This window comes from Podarcis muralis, chromosome 7 (assembly GCF_964188315.1).
Source record: "Podarcis muralis chromosome 7, rPodMur119.hap1.1, whole genome shotgun sequence".
Lineage (NCBI taxonomy): Eukaryota > Metazoa > Chordata > Lepidosauria > Squamata > Lacertidae > Podarcis > Podarcis muralis.
Window position 1 is genome coordinate 16639486 of NC_135661.1, and position 24178 is coordinate 16663663.

Sequence of the window (24178 nt, forward strand, 5' to 3'; positions counted from 1 at the left end):
ACCTTTGAAATCCATTTATTGTGTTACCCCAAGAAAGCTATAAAAATAGCACATTTCCCCGCCCCTCCCCCTCAAAGATATCATTACAATAAAAACGAAACGAAACCTCACAATTCATGACAAAGTTTAAACTCCACTTGTGTTTCTTAAGCCCATGTTAAGGTGAATCCCAAAAAGCTCGGGCACGCACACCTGAGAGGGGTCAGGCAGCCACCGGAAGGATGAGATGCAGAGGTTGCCGTATCAGACATCAGAAAGTTTACTGGCCATTTCCAGAACAAACCAATGTAGATGGATTGTTCTTTGCCCTGTTTCATCTGGGAAATGCAACTGCATGAAAGACCTGTGCATGAAGGAGAAGGAATCCCCACCCATAGAAGGGGCAATGGGGTCATGGTACTGGTTTGGCCTCATGCACAATGCTGCATGGGAGCCCATGCCTTGTCCATACACTGAGTGTGGACCTCTGAGCATTAGCCAGCGGATATCTAACTTTGCCCCCGGTTATTCCAGAAGGGACTCTCGTTCAGCACCACTTGTTACAGCAGGGAAAATCGAGTCAAACTAATAATGAGGCATCATAGATGTCTATGGGCATAGGGAGCTGGGCCCCACACACCTGTCCATTAGGGCACTGCCTCACCAACTTCAGCCTCGATTCCTCCAAGCTTACCTGCCTTCTCACTCTTGTAGAACTCGGCACAGAGAAAGAGGAGGAGGACATAAGTAGTTACAGTGGCACCTCGGGTTAAGTATTTAATTCGTTCCGGAGGTCCGTTCTTAAGCTGAAACTGTTCTTAACCTGAAGCACCACTTTAGCTAATGGGGCCTGCTGCTACTGCCGCACCGCCAGAGCACGACTTCTGTTCTCAACCTGAAGCAAAGTTCTTAACCCGAGATAATATTTCTGGGTTAGCAGAGTCTGTAACCTGAAGCGTATGTAACCTGAAGCATATGTAACCACTGTAGTTGGTTCTGCCTGTCATTGGTTCGCAGTCCTAACAGGCACAAGCCCATCACTGTGGACAGCCTGGGTTTTCAGACTGCGTGGAAGCCTGTAAGTGCTGGCTTCCTTCCTCATATGTTCTTTCTCAACATGGGACAGGGAGGAAGGCAGGAAAAGAAAGAGAAGGGGAGGGAAAGAGAGATGCCACTCCAGAGTTCCCTACAGTTATCTAGAGTGCCAACACCTTTCTTTCCCTTTTCGTGGTTTTGAATCTACCAGAGTAAGCTGTGGTTTTGGCAGGTGTATATAGGCCTAACTCTAGCTGAAGCCCAGGTAGGTCAACAACATGCACTCTCTCTGTGAATCCCATGGGTCTCCGTTCTCCAGTATGGCTATGAATTGACAAAATATGATAGGCCTTTCTCTTGCAAACTGTGAACCTTGTATACCTGTAGGTACAAGTACACTTTACATGCATGTTTGTACACATTACTGTGCTGTGCTTCAGTCCTCGTATTTTTCCAGAAAGTGCGAATGAAGGCTCACCTTTGCATGCATACTAAACAAATGTACTCTCCCATCCCTGCTACTGACTCCAGGATGCTTCCAGAGCTTCTGGATTTTTCCTTAAGCTGCTCATGACGTGTGCCCAACATTTTGAAATTTGCTAGTAACATAAGCATGCAGATGCACACCCACACTCACTCACACACAGATTAATTATATATAGTAATACTGCTCCGGGAAAGCATTTTTTTCTGACCACTGAAGATGTGAGAGAGTGGGGGAAAGAACAACATAAAGTGCTTTAACTTGCTGCTGCTTCATAAGCACTATTGCATCTTGGCTGTTCCCAAAGTCTCAGCCCCTGCAGGACAAAAACACAGGCACAGTTTTCAGACAGGATCTTTAACAAGGTGCAAATCTGGGTGCTCCCTAGAGATAGTCACTGAGTAGTGATGCAAAGTGGGTGAGAGAGAAAAGGAGAAGGATTTTCTTTGCTGCCTAATGAGTGACAGATCTGTAGCATTTTGGCTGTGCTAGTTCAGGGGCAGGGGCAGCTGATGTATGTGTCCTGCTTTACAGTGGGCAGTCCTCTGAAAGAGTTCTCTCTTTAAGGGATGGAAGTCCAGAAGAAGCCTATTGAAAAACCAAGAAACCCAAATCCAAATCAAAACATTTCCCCTTGCCCTGCAAGGGGCTTTTAAACAAACAAACAAACAAACAAAATCACACAGTGTCACAAAAGGGGGCTCTAAAATTCTACCTGGATGCTGCAACAGGATGGGTGAATTGCAAACTGTTCTTAGCAAAGACAAGAAAACAGAAATGTACAATAGCAGAAGCATGTGAAACAAGGAAAGTCAATGTCGAAAATCCTGGTCAGAAACAGGAGGAAATTTCCAGAGGTACCGATTATGTGTACCTGGGATAGAATGGGGAACCTCTGGCCTTCCAGGTATTGCTAGGCTACAACTTGCATCGTCCCTGCCACTTAGCCGTGTTGGTTGGGGCTGATGGGAATTGGAATTGATAACAACATCTGGAGGGATTATAAGAGTACTGTGTCCAATTCTAGGCACCCGGACTAGAGGGTAGAGGATGGCAATCAAGGGAATCAAGAATCTGATAGCCAAGCCTTATGAGGAACCAAGTTCATCTAGTCCAGCTCTCTGCAATGCAGGAATATGTAGCTGTCCCTGCAATCTTGGAGTCATCAACTGAGCTCCAACCAATTGAGCTATCCAGATGATTTATTTAACAAAAATTATATACCCCTTGTTCGTAGCTATATTCTGTTCCCAAAGTGGCCAACCTGATGGAATGAGTTGCTTTAAAGCAAGGGTAACTAACCAGTTGTCCTTCCAGATGTTGTTGGACTACGACTCCCATTATCCCTAACCTTTGGCCATTCTGCCTGGAGCTGCTGAGAGTTGGAGTCCCATAGCATTTGGAAACTCCCTCCAAAACCTCTTACCTTTCTGGAGTCTATTGAAATGTGCTGCGACAAAAGAAGAAGAAAGTTTAAAGAAAAAGAGAGCAAGTTTCTTACAAAGCAAAATTTTGCACTCCAGCCAATAAAACACACACATTGCTGAATGCTACTCCTTATCACCTAAGCATGAATTTGTTCTGAAATCTAGGGAACATAGGCCATCTATAGGGCTTCTAAGCAAGAAACAGCTAGCACCAAACTATATATCATTGTGTGTGTTTTTGTGTGTGGAGAAGTGTAAGGACAGAGAGCGCATTTCTCCCAAAGATGAAAACTATAGCTTTTTTGATGTTTTGCTTAGGAATCCATTACAAAGACCAAATAATGATTTGGATTTGATAAAGCAATAAACCTTTGACTCTAGAAACAGTTGTGGAATTGTTTTCCTTTCTTGGGTAGGGGAAGAACAATGCCATCTTTGCACCCCCTCAGAAAGGGGGGAAACCTTGTCCATCTGTGAACTCTTCACAATAGCTTACATAGAAAATAAACCTTACAACATCATGGCGAGTATACTGTATATACAACGTGTGTGTACAAAGTTGTCTTGCTAGGCAAAGCCTTCACCCAGCTAACACAGATATCCCTCAGGTTAATCAAATCATAAAGAGCCGCTTTTCTGTTCTGCAAAGTACTGTAGAAAAACAAACACTTTTTTTTGGCAGTCTGTTAAAGAAAATAAGTCCTTAAGTGGTTTGGTTCCAGTTGGCCATGGAGACCTCCCACGATGTACGATAGGTCAGCCCTGTTCTCACTTAAAGAAGTTAGGGGCTTGGAGACTTTTCTGACAAGGTGGAAGAGAATAGATAAAATGAGATACATGATATCCTTAAGGTACTTGATGCTGTGATACACATTTGACCCAGGTTTGCTACACAACCAAGTGCAACACAACACAGGGGTTTTTTAACCCAGTGCATGTCCTGCTGCTAAATGCAACTGCCAAATTAGCTACCCTTCGTGAAAAGGTACATCGCAAAGGACTGCATTTAAGCTCCAGAGCGCAACCGTCACGTCCTGCCCCAAGCTCTGAAAAAGAATACTTTTTGGTGGCTACCCGAAAGGCTCGTTCCACCTGGCTGTTGTGCCAAATACCTTTCAGGTCCAATTGTTCAGTTCCTTGCCCTTAATTTGCCGGTTTCCGTGCACCTCTCTAGAGACACTCAGTTGATTTCTCCCTCTGTGAATTCCTCTTTGATGGACTGTTTGCGGGACTTGCAGTCTGGGAGGTCAAAGCCGAAGTCCGCCCACTCATCGGCCCCACTGCGGTTCGGGATGGTGATGGTGTGGCGGACGCGGAAGTGAACAGCTTCCATGACACGTTGCCTCTGCAGCTCGCCGGACGTGCCGATGGAGATGGTGGAGGCATTGCTGCTGGAGCGGATGAGCTGCTGGGCTCCGTAGTCGTGGCCCTGCTTCAGTTCCTGGAGTCCCCTCCAGATAATCATCCGGTACTGCTCCGGGATCTTCAGTGCTCCAAGATCCTGCAGTGAAAGGTGTTTGGGAGATTGGGTTGACAAAAAGGACTCGGTGAACTGTAAGAATATAAGATCAGGTTGCCAGATTTTTTTTCCAATGAATCCGGGGACACTTTTCAACTTCAATGGATTTTGTATGGGGTAAAAGGTAAAGGGACCCCTGACCATTAGGTCCAGTCGTGGCCGACTCTGGGGTTGCGGCGCTCATCTCGCTTTATTGGCCAAGGGAGCCTGCATACAGCTTCCGGGTCATGTGGCCACCATGACTTAGCCGCTTCTGGCGAACCAGAGCAGCGCACGGAAATGCCGTTTACCTTCCCGCTGGAGCGGTACCTATTTATCTACTTGCACTTCATGCTTTTGAACTGCTAGGTTGGCAGGAGCAGGGACCGAGCAACGGGAGCTCACCCCATCATGGGGATTCAAATTGCTGACCTTCTGATTGGCAAGTCTTAGGCTCTGTGGTTTAACCCGCAGCAGCACCCAACTTTGTATGGGGAGTGATTTGTAAATCTGGGGACTGTCCCCAGGAAACGGGGACGTCTGGTAACCTTAATATAAGAAGAGCCTGCTGCATCAGGCCGACAGCCCATCTCGCCCAGCATCCTGTTCTCACAGAGGTCAACCAGATGTCTTTGGAAAGCCCACCAAGAGCACTCTTCCCTCCAGTGTTTTCCAATAAGAAACATTACTGCCTCCCTCCACATAGCCATTGTGACTCATAGCCATCGATATCCCTCTCTAGGGATTTGCCTTATCCAGTCCTGATCTCTCTACCTCACGGCTACTATTTCAAGCTAAATAAATAATAAACAAACATGGAAGGCCCAAGCACTACACGTTTAACATAGCAAGTGCTCTGGCCCTCCATGTGTGATTCATGCAGGAGAGAATTTGGGGGAGGAAATGAGGAGACACAGAGGCCTAAACAAGCCTCATGTTCTTCTTGGAGGACTGATTTACAACACAGCCAGTTTTAAGTCCCACTCATGAAAACAACCATGGATTCATGCGCAAGTGTTAATTTAGTTAAAACAGTAAGCAATGTGATACTCTGTTACAGCTTTCCCTAACGTTGTGCCCTACAGATGTTTTGGATTTATTTTGCAGGGAGTTGGCAGTACCACTGCCTCTCTTTTCTTGCTGGTGATGCCAGCCATTTTTTACCGGCACTCAGATAACTTTTATGAAGAAATGAGTATCAGCACCTCATTGGGGTTTTTTTTTTAAACAATGACAACAAAAAGAGTTGGAGCCCAAAATGTCTGGAGAGCATCAAGTTATGAAAGGCTTCTCTGTTGGGAGTTAGGTGTGGGCATAACTCAGGAAACATGGAAAGTCTTCGTGCAAAAATTGGATCTTTCTTTTTTTAAAAAAAACCCACAAATGAACACACGATGCTAAACTTTATGGGGTTAAGCAGCAAGCAGCTTTTGATTCCAGTCTAAGACTGTGCAACTGGCTCCGAGTGTTTGTGGAAGGAAAAGCCCTTATTCTGCAGGTTTTCTGTTCAGTGCTTGAAGCCCAGTGCTTGGAGCGGAAAATGACATACAATGCATGGCACCAAAATATGACATGGTGAAGACTTGGTTCTGCTCAACATGTGGCATTTATTGGGCAGACATGCGTGTAGGGTTCCCTTAGAGCAGTCTTTTCCAGCCTGGAACCTGCCAGACATGACTGGATTCCAATTTCCATCTCAGCATGGCTGATCAGCAAGGATGATAGGAGGGCAGAAGGTTTGGGGAAGGTTGCTCAGGGGACAGTGGGTAGGGATACAGAACTCTGCCTAATTTCTGATCCATACCGCTTTCATATGTTTTTTCCTATAATTCCCTTGCATCTGCCATTAAAAAAAACAAACCACCTCACAAAACCCATGCTTAATTGCATATTTTCTCTTAGAACGTGTGTTTAAATGTGTGCTTTTCTCAGAATATGTGTTTAAATATGTATCCTCTCAGAATATGTTTTCCTCACAGAACACACATTTAAGGTATTTTCTCTCACAACACATATCTAAATGTCTGTTTTCTCTCAGAGCACATATCAAAATAGGCCTTTCCCCCCTCATGTGTTTAAAGGTGTATTCTTTCTCATATGTTTTTCATTCAAAATTCTTATTCAAATGTGCATTTCCCCTGAGAATACGTTGTATTCTCTCTCAGAATATGTTTTCCTCACAGAATGCACATTTAAATGGGCATTTTTCTGAGAAGGTGCTTGAAGGTGTGTTCTTCCTCACAATGTGTTTTTTTGCTCAGAATACATATTCAGTTGTGCATTTCCCCTCAGAATACATTGTATTCTCTTTCAGAATATGTTTCTTCCTCAGAACACATATTCAAAGGCATATTTTCTCTCAGAATATATTTTTCTTTCAGATTACGGTTTCTAACACGTATTCACTCTCAGAATATGTTTTTCTCTCAGGATACATATTTAAATGTGTGCTTTCCCTCAGAATATGTATCTAGCTCAGTATCATCCTGCAAGCTCCCTATTGTCTACACTGATGGGTTTCAGGTGGGGGACATTTTCTACCTGGAGATACCTGGAAATTGAACTAGGGACCTTCTCATCAGATGTCAAACAAATAAATATTTGACTTTTAGAAGACATCTGAAGGCAGCCCTGTTCAATGAAGTTTTAAATGGTTAACGTTTGATTGTGTTTTTAATATTTTGTTGGGAGCCAACCAGAGTGGCTGGGCCAACCCAGTTAAATGGGTGGCATATAAATATTATTATTAGTAGTAGTAGTAGTATACCACCTTTTTCCGTAAAAGAGACTCCATGTGGTTTACAAAGTAAATCTGGATTATTCTGAAAGGTGCATGAAGTTTTGCATTAACTGTTCAGTGCTTGACAGAACTGACCACATTATTTCACCATTTTCTGCTATGTGCTCTTCATATTATTAGAACAAAAATGCAACCGGTGATTGTGTGGGAAAGTCACATTATTATTATTATTATTATTATTATTATTATTATTATTATCATCATCATCATCATCATTCTGCATGCAAAGCAGATGTTCTACCACTGAGTTTTTGGCCTTTTCAACCATGCCTGAGTACCCAAGGTTGTGGGGAAGGGTGCTCTAGGTAATTGTCTTTATTGTTGAACTAATATTATCGTCAAGATATTTCTCCTGTGACAAGCATGCATTTCAGCTGCTTGAGATCTCCGCCCCCCGCCCCCCGCAATCCCATCCCCAAAAACGTTGTTTTGAGAGTGGCAGCCCCAAGAGAAAGAGAGCGACAGATCTTCTCGGTATTTACCTCTAGAGTTAAGTTCTGCAGGTGGTAAAGAGTCTGTAACCCTTGTGAAGTGAAATAGTCAATGCAGTTTGAGCACCCCAAACCTGTTAAAAAACTGCAGAAGAAGAAAAAGAAAAAATATAGAGATATATAATGGGGGGAAATAGAATAATGTCCTCAGGTACATTAAACTCTTATCAGTAAGTTAATCTAGGAATGGTAAAATAATGGACAAGCTTCTCATATCCTAGGATGGCTCCAGTAACTGATAAGATATTTTGTAATATTGAGGGGAAATGGGTTCCCATAACGCATCCCCTCCCCCCTGCCCCGGCTCCCATTTAATGCTGGCAGAAATAAATTTTTAAGAATATGGTGGGTTAATAGGGACAGCTATGGTAGGAAATGTGGCTTAAGGCAGGGGTAGCCAACGTGGCGCCCTTCAAATGTTGCTGGACTACAACTTCCATCATCCATGACCTTTGGACCTGCTGGCTGGAGCTGGAGGGCAGAAACATCTAGGCCACATCCATACCAAACATTTAAAACTCTGTGATGCCACTTTAAACATCTTGTTATCCCTTAGCTAAAGAAAACAAGTTGTGAACGGAGCGCTCGCCTTTCTCTCCCACCCTCCTCCCAACAGAGCATTGCCTAAGCCAGAGCTTTCCAAACTGTGTGTCGCAACATGTTAGTGTGTCGGCTGAAGTGTCATGGCGCAATAAGTGCCCGTATCTCTCATAACGGGTTAGTTTAACCTCCGGTTTGCTAGCAACACTGAACTACTGTTTTGCGAAACGATGCACGTCTAAAAAGTGTGCCACCAACATGAAAAGTCTGGAAAGCTCTGGCCTAAGCAAACCAGTTGCTACAGAGGTTAGTGTGTGGTTAAACAAAAACAAAAGCAGGCGTTGCTGAGTTGACCCATGTTGTGCCACCTCCTTCCTACCTGACAAGGTTTGGGTCTGGGTTGTAGGGCGGAGGGGGCGTGCAATGCGACCCTGAGACCATGGACTGCGAGGGGTGCCCTCCGTTCATTTCTCCATTGGACTGCATGGTGTGGCTGTTCAGCATTCCCGGCCCTGGGTTCAAGAAATGGCAGCAAACCAGCCTGGTGAGTTTGCAAAATACATTCCAGGTACAACCTTACACAACTCAGGGGCTTCCAACCCTTCGGGTCCAACGGGATCCTAGGGCATGTTGAGAAAATGCCACAAAATGGCTGCAGCGTAGCGCAAAATGGATGCCTTGGGGTGGGGCATGATAAAAAATGGCTACCCCATGCAAAATATATGTATTTAGCGGGGACATTGTGCTGGCTCCAAAGTGGGTAAAGGTGGGCACATAGGCATCGATTGGCACCATGTGTAAGTATCACTGTTCCCCAGGCACATGCTGCCAGGGAAGGGTGCTTAGGAGGACAGTCTCACAATACAAGGGTGCATGTGTACTCAGAAGTAAATCCCATTGAGTTCACTTGGGTTTACCCCCAGGTAGGGATGTTTGAACAATTGGGTCTTTTTGCACATGTCTGTGTTCCATCTGATGCAACAAGTGTGTATTTTTAATGGGGTGTGTGTGTGTGTGTGTGTGTGTGTGTGTGTGTGTGGCACATAATAGACACAAAAAACCCAGTCATCAACAGATATTCACAGTCCTTCCTTGCATGTTCCCTTCCAAAGTTAATAAATTTCCCTCTTAGAATTTTTGCAGCCAAAACAACAAAGAGCCAAAAATGGCTTTGTGATGGGCCATTACCCCATTCAAAGCCATCTATGGCTCCAAACCTATCTATGTTCACTCAGAAGTAAGTCCCGCTGAGTTTAGTGGGGTTACCGCCAGGTAACGGCGGTTGATTTTGCAGCTCAGTGTAAGCTTGATGTCCTATCCCATTTTCCTCACTCAGGCATCAGGCAGAGACAGTTTAGCTGGTCAGTTACAAGTCAAGAATACATTGTGGGAAAGGAAAGCAATTTTAAATTTCATTTGCTTTTAAAACAGAGACTTAGGGTGGTCAAAAAATGGGCAGCCAAGTCCAGATGGCACCGTCTCTTCTTGGCTGTTGGAGGGGCTTCCCACCCACACCTGATAGCCATTATTTTACACTTGAATCCAGTTTGCTAGAACCTTGGGAGTTTTGTAAAAAGAGAAAAAGGAACCACAAAGTAGCTCTCACAAGTTTGGGGAAGGGCTGTAGTTCAGTGGTAGAGTGTCTGCTTTGCATGAAGAACCCCACCCCAAGATCAATCCCTGGCTTCTCCAGGTAGAATACCCCCTGAGTATGAAACCCAGGAGAGCTGCTGCCAGTCAGTGTGGACAACAATAAACTAGATGATCCAGTGGTTTGACTCAGCACAAAAGAGCTGTTTACACTTCCATATTCCCAAATCGCCCCATCTCGGTTCCAAGAGGAAGAGCGAGGCTTTCTGTTTTATTTAGAAAACTATATATCTCACCCTATACAGCCCTGAGAGGCTGACTCAGGTAGCATGCAAGAAGCCCAAAATACGGGCACACTGAACTTGACTACAGGAAATGAAATGACAGGGTTTTCTGTAGGGAACTAGGAAGATTCAGAGAAAGGGTGCTGCACAGACAATAAGAAAACATTCTTGGCCTTTTGCATTAGGTGCCTTGCCTTACCCATCGGCCCAAGGGTGGTCCCAGCGCCGGAGCTGTGCTGCGGGGGCTGCCCCACGAGCTGGTTGACGGACGGCAGCTTATTGATCCCTCCCGTGTGATGCTTGTTGATTGGCGAGAGAACTGGGCCATAGGAAGAAGGAGGCTGAAGGTGAGTCCTGCATGGGGAATGGAGTTTGGTGGTCAGGGGCAGGGATGAGTGGGAGGGTAGGAGAAGTTTGCTCCAGTACACATTCATTCATTCATTCAATCAATCAATCAATCAGCTTATTTAAACTTGCGCTCTCATGCAAACTGCCATCCTGCAATAGCTGATGGACCAAAGGGTTAACCATCCTTGAAATACTTGAAATTTGCTGAATGGTTTTGAAAACATAGAATCCTCTCTTCTGTAAAAATACAAAGTGGCTTGCAACACAGGTGGTGCCAGAGCGAATTAGAGGCAGTCCCAACTAAATCTTCTTTTGTCCCCATCCTCCTCCAGCACCCTGTTCACCCTAATAGTGCTGCAAGTTGTTTTAGGGGAAAAGTGGGAAAAGACAATTTGGGGACTTACTGGCGTTGCAAGAGCTGCTGCTGTTGCTGGCGATAGGAGTCGACCAGCTGTTGCGGAACCAGCTCCACCAGCTCCAGGCTCTCCTTGATCTTCATCAGGATCTCAAAGTTCTCTCTGCCACGTACCTGAATCAAGGAGAACAGATGTGAGTTAGAATCAAAAGAATCGGAAGGGAACCTTGGGGGGGGGGGTGTCATCCAAACTAACCTTCCCCCTGTTCAGTGCAGGATCTGTGGCTGCAGCCTCTGCTTTCATCCCTCCAGAGTAGCAGAGCCCATCACCTCTCAAGATGACTCTTGGACTCTTGGTGTCCCTTGCAACTCAATAGTTCTATGATCACAGTTCAAATGTGCAATGGATCTTTTTTTTTTTGGGGGGGGGGAATGTTCATTGGGACCTTTTGCAGGCATCATAGGAGGCAGTGGTGAGTTCACTGGTGACTGTGCGTGCCACGTTGGAAAGCCGTGATCTAGTTTTTCTTAAAGCGTGCTAGAGTGGCTTGACACTTGTACAGCATTGCATATGCACACAAACACAAACCAGTCTCAGGTGCTACTTACAGGTACGTAATATGTCTCTTCTTCCCCATGCCTCCTTTTCTTCACTCCAGCGCCCAGTGCTGGAATACCTTGAGGACTTTGCTTGAAAGCTGGTTGAGGGGAGACAAGGAAACAATGACTGCTATTAGACAGGGCTTAATTTGAGCCAAGGTTGCGACAGTACAAAGGCATCTTGGGGAGAATGGCGGAGAACCTGCAGCTCAAGCTGGCGTAATGCATTGCTGCCTCAACGGTCCATCATGGCTATAGATAAGACTTATCTGTGAATTTGTCTAACCTGCTTTTAAAACCACCCAAGCTGGTGGCCATTGCTGGCTCCCATGGTTGCGAGTTCCACCGGTTAACCATTTGCTGTATGAAGAAGTATTTTCTTTTATTTCATGCAGCAATAGATAAGCAGCTTCCAGTGACCTGTCCATGGTCCTGAAAGCCCTGTTCATACCTAGGAACCTACGGCCAATTAGCTTCAGTCATTTCAGTCATTTTAACTTTTGGTATATAGGAAGCTGCCTTATCCCAGACCAGTCCATAGGCCCAGCTCGCTCAGTATTGACTTCAGTAACAAGCAGCAGGTTGGGAGCAGCTGTCCTTTCTTGAATGCTGCCCATGATCCACAACCCAAAGACTTACTCCGCTTATTTGGGTTGCCGTTTTTCGCCACGCTTTCATTCAGTGCCTGCTGCTCTCGGTAATGGTCCTCATCCGCTTTCCGGTCTCTGCCGGGACAAGCGCAGATTCGGCCTTCAAATGACCTCCTCCCCAAGACCTGTCCGCTGAGAAGCAAAGACAATGTCAATTCAGCAGACGTAAACCTCTGCCAACAAAGGTCCGTATAGTTAAAGCCATGGTTTTCCCAGTAGTGATGTATGGAAGTGAGAGCTGGACCATAAAGAAGGCTGATCGCCGAAGAATTGATGCTTTTGAATAATGGTGCTGGAGGAGACTCTTGAGAGTCCCATGGACTGCAAGAAGATCAAACGCATCCATTCTTAAGGAAATCAGCCCTGAGTGCTCACTGGAAGGACAGATCATGAAGCTGAGGCTCCAGTACTTTGGCCACCTCATGAGAAGAGAAGACTCCCTGGAGAAGACACTGATGCTGGGAAAGATGGAGGGCACAAGGAGAAGGGGACGACAGAGGATGAGATGGTTGGATGGTGTTCTTGAAGCTACCAGCATGAATTTGATCAAACTGCGGGAGGCAGTGGAGGACAGAAGTGCCTGGCGTGCTCTGGTCCATGGGGTCACGAAGAGTCAGACACGACTAAACGACTAAACAACAACAACAACAAACTTCTATACCAACAGTGGGCTGTATCTAATGTTAGTCCTACCCAGAGAAGACCCACTGAAACCTATGGACATGACTACCTTGAGTCCATTAATTTCACGGGGTCTGCTCTGAGCAGAACATAGTTGGATGCAACCCGGCGACCTTGTTTATAATTATTATAATTATTATTAGACTTGTTACTGTGATTAGCAGTAACATAAAAACATGAATACAGTGTAATGTCTTGGAATGTTAACACATTCATTAAAAAAAAGTGCAAGCCACAAAAATATTCAAAACAATCCCTCCCTAAAAGAATGGCCGTGGAAAGTTTAGCAGCAAAAACGATAATCTTCCTAGTGTATCAAAAGCCTGAAGTGGGGAAAGATACATTTTTACTTGGCATCAACAATATGTCAATGAAGGTGTCAGGTGGGGCTCACTGGGGAGAGTGTTCTGCAGTCTGGGAGCCACAGCTGAGAAGGACCTCTACCTCACCATCCTTCTCCAAGCCTCCCTTAAAGAAGGAACCCAGTAGAGGACCTCAGAAGAGATCTAAGGGTCTGGGTGGGTTCAGATCAGGAGACATTGAGGTCTCCTACGTGCTAAGCTGATACACTAAACCACTGTACTAGTTGTCAAATGGGAAGGGGATAACTTTGCATACTTCCATGAGCGGCTGTGTGGTGGCAGCAGCGGGAAGCAGAAGAATGATAACAAAGGAGGAAGGTCCAAAGCCTGACTCTGGGTATGTTAGGGCCAAACTAGATATAACACAGGAGTTGGTGAATCCATCTCCTGCTGTTATTTCTTCAGTTAATAGCATTAGAGGGAGGGCTGACTTGGTGTGGGTAGTGGGGGATGGGATCCAACCTTTCCCCTCTTGTCCCTAATTCAAATTCTGACAACACACACCCAGCATGGCCAATGGTCAGGGATTCACTGGCTTCCTACATGTGGTTTAGCACATCAGAAGTAAGAACCATCACCTTGGGTTTGGCATGGAAACAGATCGGAACCCAGTGCACTTGACATAAGGCCAGTCTAAAAAGTATGCGCCAGTAAGCAACCTGTTGGCTGCAATTCGCATGCATTTCCAAACTGTCTTCACGGGAATACCCCCTATAGAGGCACGGCTCCAATCTTCATCTACCTTCCCAACCCAGCACAAATCAACCCCACTCATCTGACTGTCCATTGGGGAGATGCATGTCCTCTTGGAGAGCTGGTGTTCACATGACTGACTCACTCTCTGGTCTCCAAGGTGATGATGATGAGGATGGGTCTCCTGTTCATTCCACCCACACAGCTGCTGTTGCACATGAAGTTGTAGAGGATGGTGGTGAATTCGGTACCCACCTGCCGAAGGAGAAAGAGGGGGGAGAAGGTGTGGTGAGCCATGTCTGGGATATGCATAACATTATTATTATAGCTGGAGGTGGGTGGGGATCTGGCCCATTTGCTGGAAAAGGAAAGGGGAAAAGGTTAAGAGTAGAAGAGATCGGCTGGATGGGAATGGGTTTGAGGAAAAGGCATGGCTCAGCAGTACAGCATCTGCTATGCATGCAGATGGCCCCAGGTTCAATCTCTGGCATTTCCAAGTAAGGCAGTATGAAACCTTGGAGAGGCACTGCCAATCATTGTAGACAGTACTAATCTAAAGGAAGGGCTGTGCAAGGGCAGGATCCCAAATTCAACCCACAATTTCACAAACCAAACAGCCAATTCTTATTCGTCTTTAAGTCCCAAGTCTCCCAAAATTATTTGTGTGGAGGTCCAATATGCTGGCATGGTTTAAGAACATTTTAAATGTTTGTTTTCGTCTACGTTTTTAGCAGTTCTCACTTTTATCTGTAAGCTGCCTTGAGTCCTGTCAGGGAAAAAGGCAGGGTAAATAATAATAATAATAATAATAATAGACCCCATAAACAAGCCTCCTTCCTCCACCAAAAAAGCAAAAACAAAAACAGTTTAGAGGGTGAAATTTATAAGGGGGAAACCTTTGTTGTTGCTGCATCTATCATTAAACAAACAGGAGTCAGAATCCTTGCTGATCTATGAAAGATCATTCAGAACTCCACTAGTAAATCTTCTGCCCACCCCAATGTAGGTGACCTTTCGAGGTCTCGGACCTTTTCCTGAAGTGGAAAGCAGAGGCTTAGTGTGGTGTAGTGGTTAGAGTGGCAGACAAAGGCTCTGGAGACCCAGGTTCAAGTCTCACTCAGCCATGAAGCTTGCTGGATTTCCCTGGGCCAGTCACTATTTCTCAGCCTGACCTACCTCGCAGGGTTGTTGTAAGTATAAGATGGGAAGGGGAGAACTACACATGCCACTTGGAGCTCTTTGGCATGAAGCATTGCAAGATGAGCGTGGAATCAAAGTTGCAGTAATGATGCCCAACAGTAGGGGGAGATCCAAGCCTTCCTATAAGCAGTCTTCATTTTTCCTTCTGGGCTTCCCCCTAAAATTCTCCTGCATTTTTCCTCCTTCGAGATGCTGCAGTGTATGTGAGTTTAGAGCAGTAGAAGCTGGGCATATCCTTTAAAGAGCGAGGAGCTACAGGTGTGCTTCTTGACAGGCGAGGATGCAGAGCACACCTGGTAGGTGTTCCCATCCTGAATGCAGATGCAGCCAACACCTGGTTTTCCTTCCTGGGGTTTGCAAACATTGGCGGTACATATGTCATACCCCCAGATCCCTAGTTCATTGAATGCAGAAGGAAGGTAAGGCGAAAGTTAGGAGGCTGCTTTGCACCAAGTGAGACCAATGGTCCAGCTAGATCAGGATTGCCTATGCTGACTGCCAGTGGCTTTCCAGGATTTCAGACACAGGGATATTCCCAGCCCTACCTGGAGATACCTGGGACCTTCTTCGCGCACAACAGATGCTCTGCAACTTAGCTGCAGCCCTTCATTATGCTAAGACAGGCTATTGATCCATCTAGCTCAGTACTGTCTCCACTGGCTGGCAGCCGTCTTGAGAGTTTCAGGCAGGGGACATTTCCAGTCCTTAAAGTGAAAGTAAGATTCTAGTTTTCATGGTTCCAGATGAGGAGCTGTTAAAGAAGCTGCATTGTATCTAGTCAGACCATCAGTCCAACTAGCTTATCTTTCATGAAAGGGGGACATTCCCAGTCCTACCTGGCGATGCTGGGGATTGAACCTGGAACCATTTGCATGCAAAATAAATGCTCTGCCACTGAGCTACAACCTGGGTGGTGGATTAAGACTGGGCAATGCTCACGCGTAGCTGCTTTTCCTTCAGAATAAAAACCGGCCAGCTTAAATACTGCTTCCTCCCTGCTGCCTTTTAAAGCATATTTAACATGCTTGGCCCTTAAAGGTAAAGGTAAAGGGACCCCTGACCATTAGGTCCAGTCGTGACCGACTCTGGGGTTGCGGCGCTCATCTCACTTTATTGGCCGAGGGACCCAGCGTTCAGCTTCCGGGTCATGTGGCCAGCATGACTAAGCCACTTCTGGCGAACCAGAGCAGCGCATGGAAACGCCGTTTACCTTCCGGCCAGAGCAGTACCTATTTATCTACTTGCACTTTGACGTGCTTTCGAACTGCTAGGTTGGCAAGAGAAGGGACCGAGCAACAGGAGCTCACCCCGTCGCCGGGATTCGAACCGTCAACCTTCTGATCAGCAAGTCCTAGGCTCTGTGGTTTAACCCACAGCGCCACCTGAGTCCCACAGCACCACCCAAGTCCCTTAGAAGCTTGGCCCTTAGAAGTGGAGAAACCTGATTTGCACCGGTGTCCTCTTCCTTTCCCACACAGTGGGAGGCTGCACTCTGTGCAGCAGGAGTGGGGAACCTCAGGCCCAAGAGCTGGATGTGGCCCTCAAGGGTCTTTCTATATGGCCCTTGAAACTCTTCTCAGACAACACCCTTTCCCCTATCCTCACACAATAGCTCTCAATGGCCCTGTTCTGCCTCCTTCTTGACTGTGATGGTAGGAGCCAACTCCTAGGGGCCAAGGGGTCTTCGGTCCCCCCAATAAAATATTTGAGGGCCTCCCCCAAGTTGATGGACATTGCCATGCAAATAGTGCACTGCACCACATCATGTGATCGATTATGCAGAGCGGAGCTTCCCTGGGCCCCTCCAATATTTTATTCTAGGCGACTGATATACTGCCTCTTGTGTGCCTGGATGGAGAGATGAGTGCAGGGCTTGTGTGTATGTGAAACCTCTGGCTGTTACCATATAGTGGTGAGAATAGTGAATTTAAAACTTCAGTCTGCCAGTAGCTGCCTCTACATGAGAAGCATGCTTTTCCTGAAAGCTCCACCCTGTTCTCCAATCAACATTGTGGATTCCCTGGCTCCTCCCTCTGGCTCTGAGCCTCAAGAGGTCTAATAACCCACCACCCGCAAAAGAGAGAGAGAGAAATTATGCCTATTGCTTCGAACCTTGCTCCCCCCCCCCCCATTAGCAAGTCAGATTACCTGGGGAGGTTCATAAGGAACCATCACGCTCTGCCTCCCAGTTACAGGGTCATCCACATACTGAGATAGGTTGTTGCCTTCCACACGGATTAAGTGGCTTGCAGGAGCCGAGAGACCTGTGAAGACAAAAAGCAGGCTTAACTGCAAGTATTTGCTCCCTTAGTTGCCTTTTTGGATGGAGAAGCCAGAAATGCCACTCAACGGAATGTCAACATCAACAGCAGAAATTCCTGTGAGGCCAAGACCCATCGTAATGTAAGCCAACAAGATTGTCCTTATGACTGGCTGCTGGGGGGAAGCAATCCACCTTACCAACCTCAGTCTGCCCTGATGTGCCTGCTGTCTTGACATCAGTAAGGGATGAACTTTGCCTCTCATTGGCTCTGGTGCTGCCTAGTGTTGCTCTCACTGCCTTCTGCCAAACTAATCGCAATGGACAAGCCATTATAAGGGGGCAGAGGGTCATATTCAGTGTGAGCCCTGCTCAAAGTGGACACATTGAAATGAATAGACATGAAGATTGACCAGATGGCCTGTTGGGTCCCTTTCAACTCTAGAGTTTTATGGTCCTATGGATAACTAAGTTCCACTGATTTCAGTGGGTCTGTTCTGAGTAAATCATAGCTGGAGACAACCCAGTGCATTCCAGAACTTCTTGAGAAACAACGGCACACATTTCTTGCTGAACCTGATCTCACCGTCATTGAAGTCGCGCCCGAGCTCATGGTTTGGACACCGCTTCACCACTTCTGTCACATGCTCCGCCTTCTTGTAGACTGGCATGGCTCGGATGACAGTCCCCGGAGGAGGAGGCGTGGACACTTTGATCTGGATGGGGCACGTCTTTGCAATCTGACAGTAGAGCTTCTTGAGCAACGGGGAATACTGGAAAGAAGAACAAGGTGCAAATGTGAATGGGAGTGTGCTAGAACTTCTCATTCGTTCTCCATGGACGGCCACCAAGAGGGGACAACCCATCTGCCTGGAAGGTGGATTTGGAGAACCTGTTCTCCTCCTAACCAGCACTGACCTTTGCATTTGCCAAGTTGCAGAATCAGTTGTGATGTCTTTCTACAAACCTATGGTGCAACCACTTTTGGAATACTGATCACCTCACCTCCAAAGGAGATATTGTAGCATTAGAAAGTGTTCATAAAAAGTTTAGGCAACATTAAAACTTGTGGACATCCAATGAAGGTGAAGGCTGGAAGATTCAGAACAGGTAAAAAGAAAGTATTATGGAACTTACTCCTTCAGGAGACAGCAATGGCCACCCTCTTGGACGGATTTAAAAGAGGATTGGGAAAATTCATAGAGAATAATGCTATCAACAGTAGCCTTCCTCCATGATCAGAGGCCATAATGCTTCTGAATACCACTTGCTTAAAACCACAGGAGGGAAGAGCACTCTTGTGCCAGGGTCCTGCTTGTGGGTTTTTGACAGGCATTGGATAGCTCAGTTGGTTAGAGTGTGGTGCTGATCATGCCAAGGTGGCAGGCTTGATCCCCGTATGGGACAGCTGCATATTCCTGCCTTGCAGGGGGTTGGACTAGATGATCCTCAGTGTCCCTTCCAACTCTACAATTCTATGATTCTATGTAGCATGCCTAAATCAGGTGTGTGCATTCATAAGTAGGGATATGCATTCAAAGAAATACAGTCGTACCTTGGCTCCCAAACACCTTGGGAGTCAAACGTTCCGGCTCCCGAACGATCAAAAACCGGAAGTGAGTGTTCCAGTTTTCTTTTTTCCCCCTTTTTTAAAAGATATTTATTAAAGTTACAACATTTTACAAAAATAAGAAAGAAAAAAAAGAGAGAGAAAGAAAATACAAAGTAAAAACAGTTAAAAACAGATCAGTCTTTCTGGGAGATGATTTATAATGAAATGAAAAAGGTATTTAAATATACCTTCTTGAAGAAACCAGAGGCCTTTCTCCTGGGCATAGTCGGCCAATTGGTGCCAAAGAAGGACAGAACTTTCTTTATGTATGCTACAACAGCAGCAAGAATACTTATTGCAAAATATTGGAAGACACAAGATTTACCCACCCTGGAAGAATGGCAGATGAAGGTGATGGACTATATGGAATTGGCGGAAATGACTGGCAGAATCCGAGACCAGGGAGAAGAGTCGGTGGAAGAAGATTGGAAGAAATTTAAAGACTATTTACAGAAATACTGCAAAATTAATGAATGCTAGAATGATGTCAGGGACGCGGGTGGCGCTGTGGGTAAAAGCCTCAGCGCCTAGGGCTTGCCGATCGAAAGGTCGGCGGTTCGAATCCCCGCGGCGGGGTGCGCTCCCGTTGCTCGGTCCCAGCGCCTGCCAACCTAGCAGTTCGAAAGCACCCCCAGGTGCAAGTAGATAAATAGGGACCGCTCCGGCGGGAAGGTAAACGGCGTTTCCGTGTGCTGCGCTGGCTCGCCAGATGCAGCTTTGTCACGCTGGCCACGTGACCTGGAAGAGTCTACGGACAGCGCTGGCCCCTGGCCTCTTAAGTGAGATGGGCGCACAACCCCAGAGTCTGTCAAGACTGGCCCGTACGGGCAGGGGTACCTTTACCTTTACCTTTAGAATGATGTCAGAATGAAGTTAAGTGGGTTTAGCAGTAATGATATAAAGGTGTATGTAAAGATGGATGGTTAACAGGTGAAAATATAAAGCTATAACTTATTAAGTTAAAAGATTAAGATAAAAACAAAGAGGGAAAGGAATTGCTGAATTAACCAATTGAAATGGAATACAAAAAAGGGAGGTGAGAGGAGGTCAGGGAAACTAGGAAATGAAATGTAAGGTATGGAAAGATTGATTTGTTTTTAAGTGTTTTTTTTATCTTTTTACTGTATTTTGTATTTTTTTTATTTTTTTTATTTTTTATTTTTTTTATTATGTCTTTTCTCTGTTCATTTATGTAATCTATTGTCTTTGAAATCTTAAAAAAACACAAATTGGGGGGGCGTGAAAGGTGCCCGCCGAGTCCCACGGTCACAGGCTTCACCCGCCTGTGATTTTAGAAGGGTCCCCGCTTCGCCGTAGCGGTAAGACCCGATTCCCGCAGAGCTAGGTCCCTCAGAGTCAGAGGGAATCCGCCATTACCGATGGTGCCAACCCGGAAGTGTGAGTGTTCCAGTTTTCAAGCGTTCTTTGGGAAGCTGAACATCTGATGGGGCTTCCACGGCTTCTGATTGGCTGCAGGAGCCGCGCTTTGGAAGTCGAACCTTTTAGAAGTCGAACGGACGTCTGGAATGGATTCTGTTCAACTTCCAAGGTACGACTGTATAGGAAGCTTCCAAGCTAGACCATGGGTCTGTCTAACTCAGTACTGTCTACATGGGCCAACAGCAATGCTCCAGGACTTCTGGTAGCGCTTTTTTTTCTAGCCCTACCTGGGACAGCAGTGAATGAACCTGAGACCTCTTGCATGCAAAGTAGATGAGTTATCTACCACTGAGTTATAGCCCTTTACAAAATTCATTTCAGAACGAATGGAAAATTTGGCTGAATGTGTACCTCTCAGTACAGTTTTCAGATATGTTCTGAAATTAATGCAGAGAGGAATGAATTATTGAGTCAGATGTGGAACTGCAGCTCATGCCCATTTGTTCTCCTATTAGAGGTGTGAGGGAAGCACTGGTGTGTTTTGGTGCTTATGGTTATAGAGCTGACATCTGTAATTGTGGCTGGATCTAGATACATCAAAGAAGCAATTCAGTTAAACACATTGTAAACTTCATACAGGGAAGTTCTGTCGGTGTCATAGTGTTATAACACATATAAAGCGCTTTATCTTTACAAATGTAGCTGAGTCCTGTAACTAGTGGCCATCATTTATTGCCTCCCAGAATGCCCTCGATGTTGCATAGTTCTTTTAGAGGGGAAATGACAACTACTAGTGGGGGGGGGCACCATTTCCCCCCTTCAGAAATGCTGAATTTGGGGGGGGGTCTGAAAGGGGGGGGTCTTGTGGAATGGCTCCAGAATCCAGCTTTGCTGCTGGATTCCAAAACAAAAGTATTTTTTATTTTAAAAAACTGTTTTAAAAAGAAAAAAGAGGAAATGATCAACAAAATGAATACAAAATCCAAATGAACAAACAACTAAATTAATGCCAGTATGGTGTAGTGGTTAGAGGGCTAAGCTAGGATCTGGGAGACCTGGATTCAAATCCTCCACTTGTTGAGCAACCTTGTACTGGTCACAATCTCTCAGCCTAACCTACCTCTAAGGGTTGTTCCTAACACTATATGCTACCTTGAGCACCTTAGAAGAAAGTTGGGAATGTAAATCTAATACTAAGTTCAGTTGAGTTATAATGGAACAAATTAGGATCCTTAAAAAAACAACCCAAAAGTGATAATGAAATAGTAGAAAAAGTATTGCAGATCTCTGATACAAAGCAGTTCAATCCACCCATCCAGTTATAGTTCCAATTGATCCCAATCATCTAATAGGTTATGCTGACAGGGAGAAATTGATTGACAAGTACTCAAAGGCTGCATACACATGCCATTTTATTCTGGAATCAATGGAGACTGAGTACTTGTTTCACTGACATTGTCCACGCACAATCTAGATTTAGTACGTCTTCTTTCTTTCTTTCTTTCTTTCTTTCTTTCTTTCTTTCTTTGCCTTGGATGGGCAAATGTTTCTTGAGGAATCGGTTTCATTCTGAAAATAAAAGCTCATTGCAGATTGATCTTCTGTTACTCCACAGCATGTCCATTAGAAAACAGGTGTAGGCGGGGCCGGCAATGGAGGGAAGATGCATCCACACCTGTCCGATGACACTGTGCAGGTGTGGTCATATGCCAAGATCACAATCGCCACTTCCTCCTTCATTCACCTCAGGCAGGTGCAAGGAGGAAAAGGCATGGCTAACCTAACCAAGGGGAGGGTTTTCAGATGTATATCAAGTAATTGCACCAACCCTTGTGGGCAGCAGGATCTAGACTCAATCTAGATAGAAGCAGCATGTTGAAGATGAGCTTGAATGACTCAAGATTGAGAATAACTTCATTTTTGCACTGCATAGTGTGTATGCAGCCAAAGTCAGCTTAAACCATTTCCATAGTTTGACGGCTAGTTAGTTAGTTTTAAATGTAAGCTACTTTGAACTTTTGTATAAACAACGTGGTATAACTAAGTATAACTAATTAAAATTTGAAATAATAAATTATACATAATTCTACTTGCCGAACTCCTTTTTGTTTTCAATAGCCACATGCAGGTGTATGATCAGGAGCGAGAAGCGGAGCTATGCCGCGTTCAGTCAATAGATACATCACCACCAGGCACAGCTCATGCTAATTATCTACCTGTCTCTCTGTCTGTCTACAGAGAAAGCTATCTGAGCAGGGTACCACCACATGACATAAGACAAAGTACAAATGCACATGGTTGTATCCAGTTAAATCCTTCTCCCAGTAGACCTACTGTAATTAATGCTTTTGACTCAGGTACACACTTCTGCTAGCAATTTTCCCATATACTGTACAATGCATTTGTGTATGTCATTTTTCTCTAACATGTTCATTTATAATTCACGTACCCCCCCCCATATATGCATTTTTTTGTTGCTGTTGCAAACATTGGCAGGAGAGCAGCCCTGCAAAATGCAAATTCTGAATGACAGCTGCATTTCGGTTCAAGTAGTGGTCCAAGAAGTGCGAATTCGGTAGCTTCTTGTTTGAATGCAAACATCCCTAGCAAAGACCACAGGCCCACTTTGCCACCCATTGTGGACCAGCCTCTATTAGGCACACCTCTCTGCACCCACCAGTGGTATCCTGATTATTTGGTTGGCCTCTCTCTCTCTCTTTCATGGCAAGGACTGAGAATGGGAGGGGTTTCCCCAACATGCCAGAGCAAGCACCTTTGCTCAGAGATCCCAAAAATTCACACTGAGTTTGCTCCTTGCATGGATATGCTGGGACAAGTTGGCTTGAGGTGGAAGCCGAGAATAACAAGACCTCACTGTTGAAAAATCTAGAATACCCAGCTCCAAAAAAAAGAAAAAGAGCTTTGAACAGGTAAAGACAATGGCAACCTGACACTGATAATTTAGCAAGTGATTGCACAGCCCATTACTTACCCCCTGCCACATTGCTATTAGAGTCTCTGGGGCACACACACACACACAAAAAGGTGGCAACCCTCTTTGTTAATGTTTGGACATCTGGTGGGATATTGGTGTAGTACCGAATCTCCCCTCTGCATTGATCTGGAAAGAGGCATGGGTCAGTTGTAGAGCACGTGCTTTGCATGTAGAAGCCCCCAGGTCCAGTCCCTGGCATCTTCAGGTAGGGCTGGGAAAGACCCCTGCCTGAAACCCAGTTGAACTCAGTTGAAGGGAGATCCCCATGACGCAGAATACTTTCTTCCTTGACTCCCTTCCCTTTCCTCCTCATCCCATTGTGCATCTGCATGCTTTGTCAACTTCAAGCTTATAGTTTCTAAACCCTCCACACACACACCCAACAGAGTACACAGCAGAAGTGCAAATGCCATTTTCCTAGTGGAAAGACTCCAGCTTTGAAATGCAATAGTTAATTTTCTGGTCTTCACAAAGTTCAAGCCACTGTTACAGACAGACTTCAGATTTTGGAAAAAAAATGTAAGGAAAAGCCCAACTTATACTGACACTCCTCCTAATTTATACAGTTCGCCTGCTTTGTTGCCTGATTAATTTTTGTCACATTCCAAGCCCATCAGCCCAAAAGTTGCACAAGAGCAGTAAATTTTGAATAATTGCTATCATGAAAACTAATAATTCTCTCCCCCCCCCATTCCTTTTTTGCCAAAGAAAAAGCATTCTGTATGGAGTTCAAGGTGGAGTCATTTGAGGACATAGGAGTGAACACCTAGGGGCCGCGGTCCCTTCTGCCCCCCAATAAAATACTTGAGGGGGCTAGGGCCCCCCAAAGTTGATGGGCATTGTCATTCAAATGGTGTGCATCTGCTGTTTCATGTGATTGATTATGTGGGGTGGGGCTTACCTGGCCCCCACAG

The 24178-nt window shown here is 45.4% G+C and overlaps 1 protein-coding gene across 3 annotated transcripts in view; it reads right to left on the minus strand.

Annotated features, from left to right (window-relative positions):
• The window catches only part of TP73 (tumor protein p73), a 74102-nt gene continuing 49924 nt past the window's right edge, over positions 1 to 24178 (minus strand). Inside the window, exons 4-13 of one of the 3 annotated variants that reach the window (XM_028740983.2) lie at positions 17864 to 18050; positions 17166 to 17281; positions 13963 to 14072; positions 12071 to 12213; positions 11441 to 11529; positions 10881 to 11005; positions 10328 to 10482; positions 8634 to 8766; positions 7706 to 7799; positions 1 to 4426 (exon numbers count right to left, since the gene is read on the minus strand). In XM_028740983.2, coding sequence (XP_028596816.2) covers positions 4106 to 4426; positions 7706 to 7799; positions 8634 to 8766; positions 10328 to 10482; positions 10881 to 11005; positions 11441 to 11529; positions 12071 to 12213; positions 13963 to 14072; positions 17166 to 17281; positions 17864 to 18050 — 1473 coding nt within the window. In that variant the 3' untranslated portion in view covers positions 1 to 4105. The remainder of the gene's footprint in view (positions 4427 to 7705; positions 7800 to 8633; positions 8767 to 10327; positions 10483 to 10880; positions 11006 to 11440; positions 11530 to 12070; positions 12214 to 13962; positions 14073 to 17165; positions 17282 to 17863; positions 18051 to 24178) is intronic. The other 2 variants (XM_077931313.1, XM_077931312.1) reach the window with 2 other exon arrangements.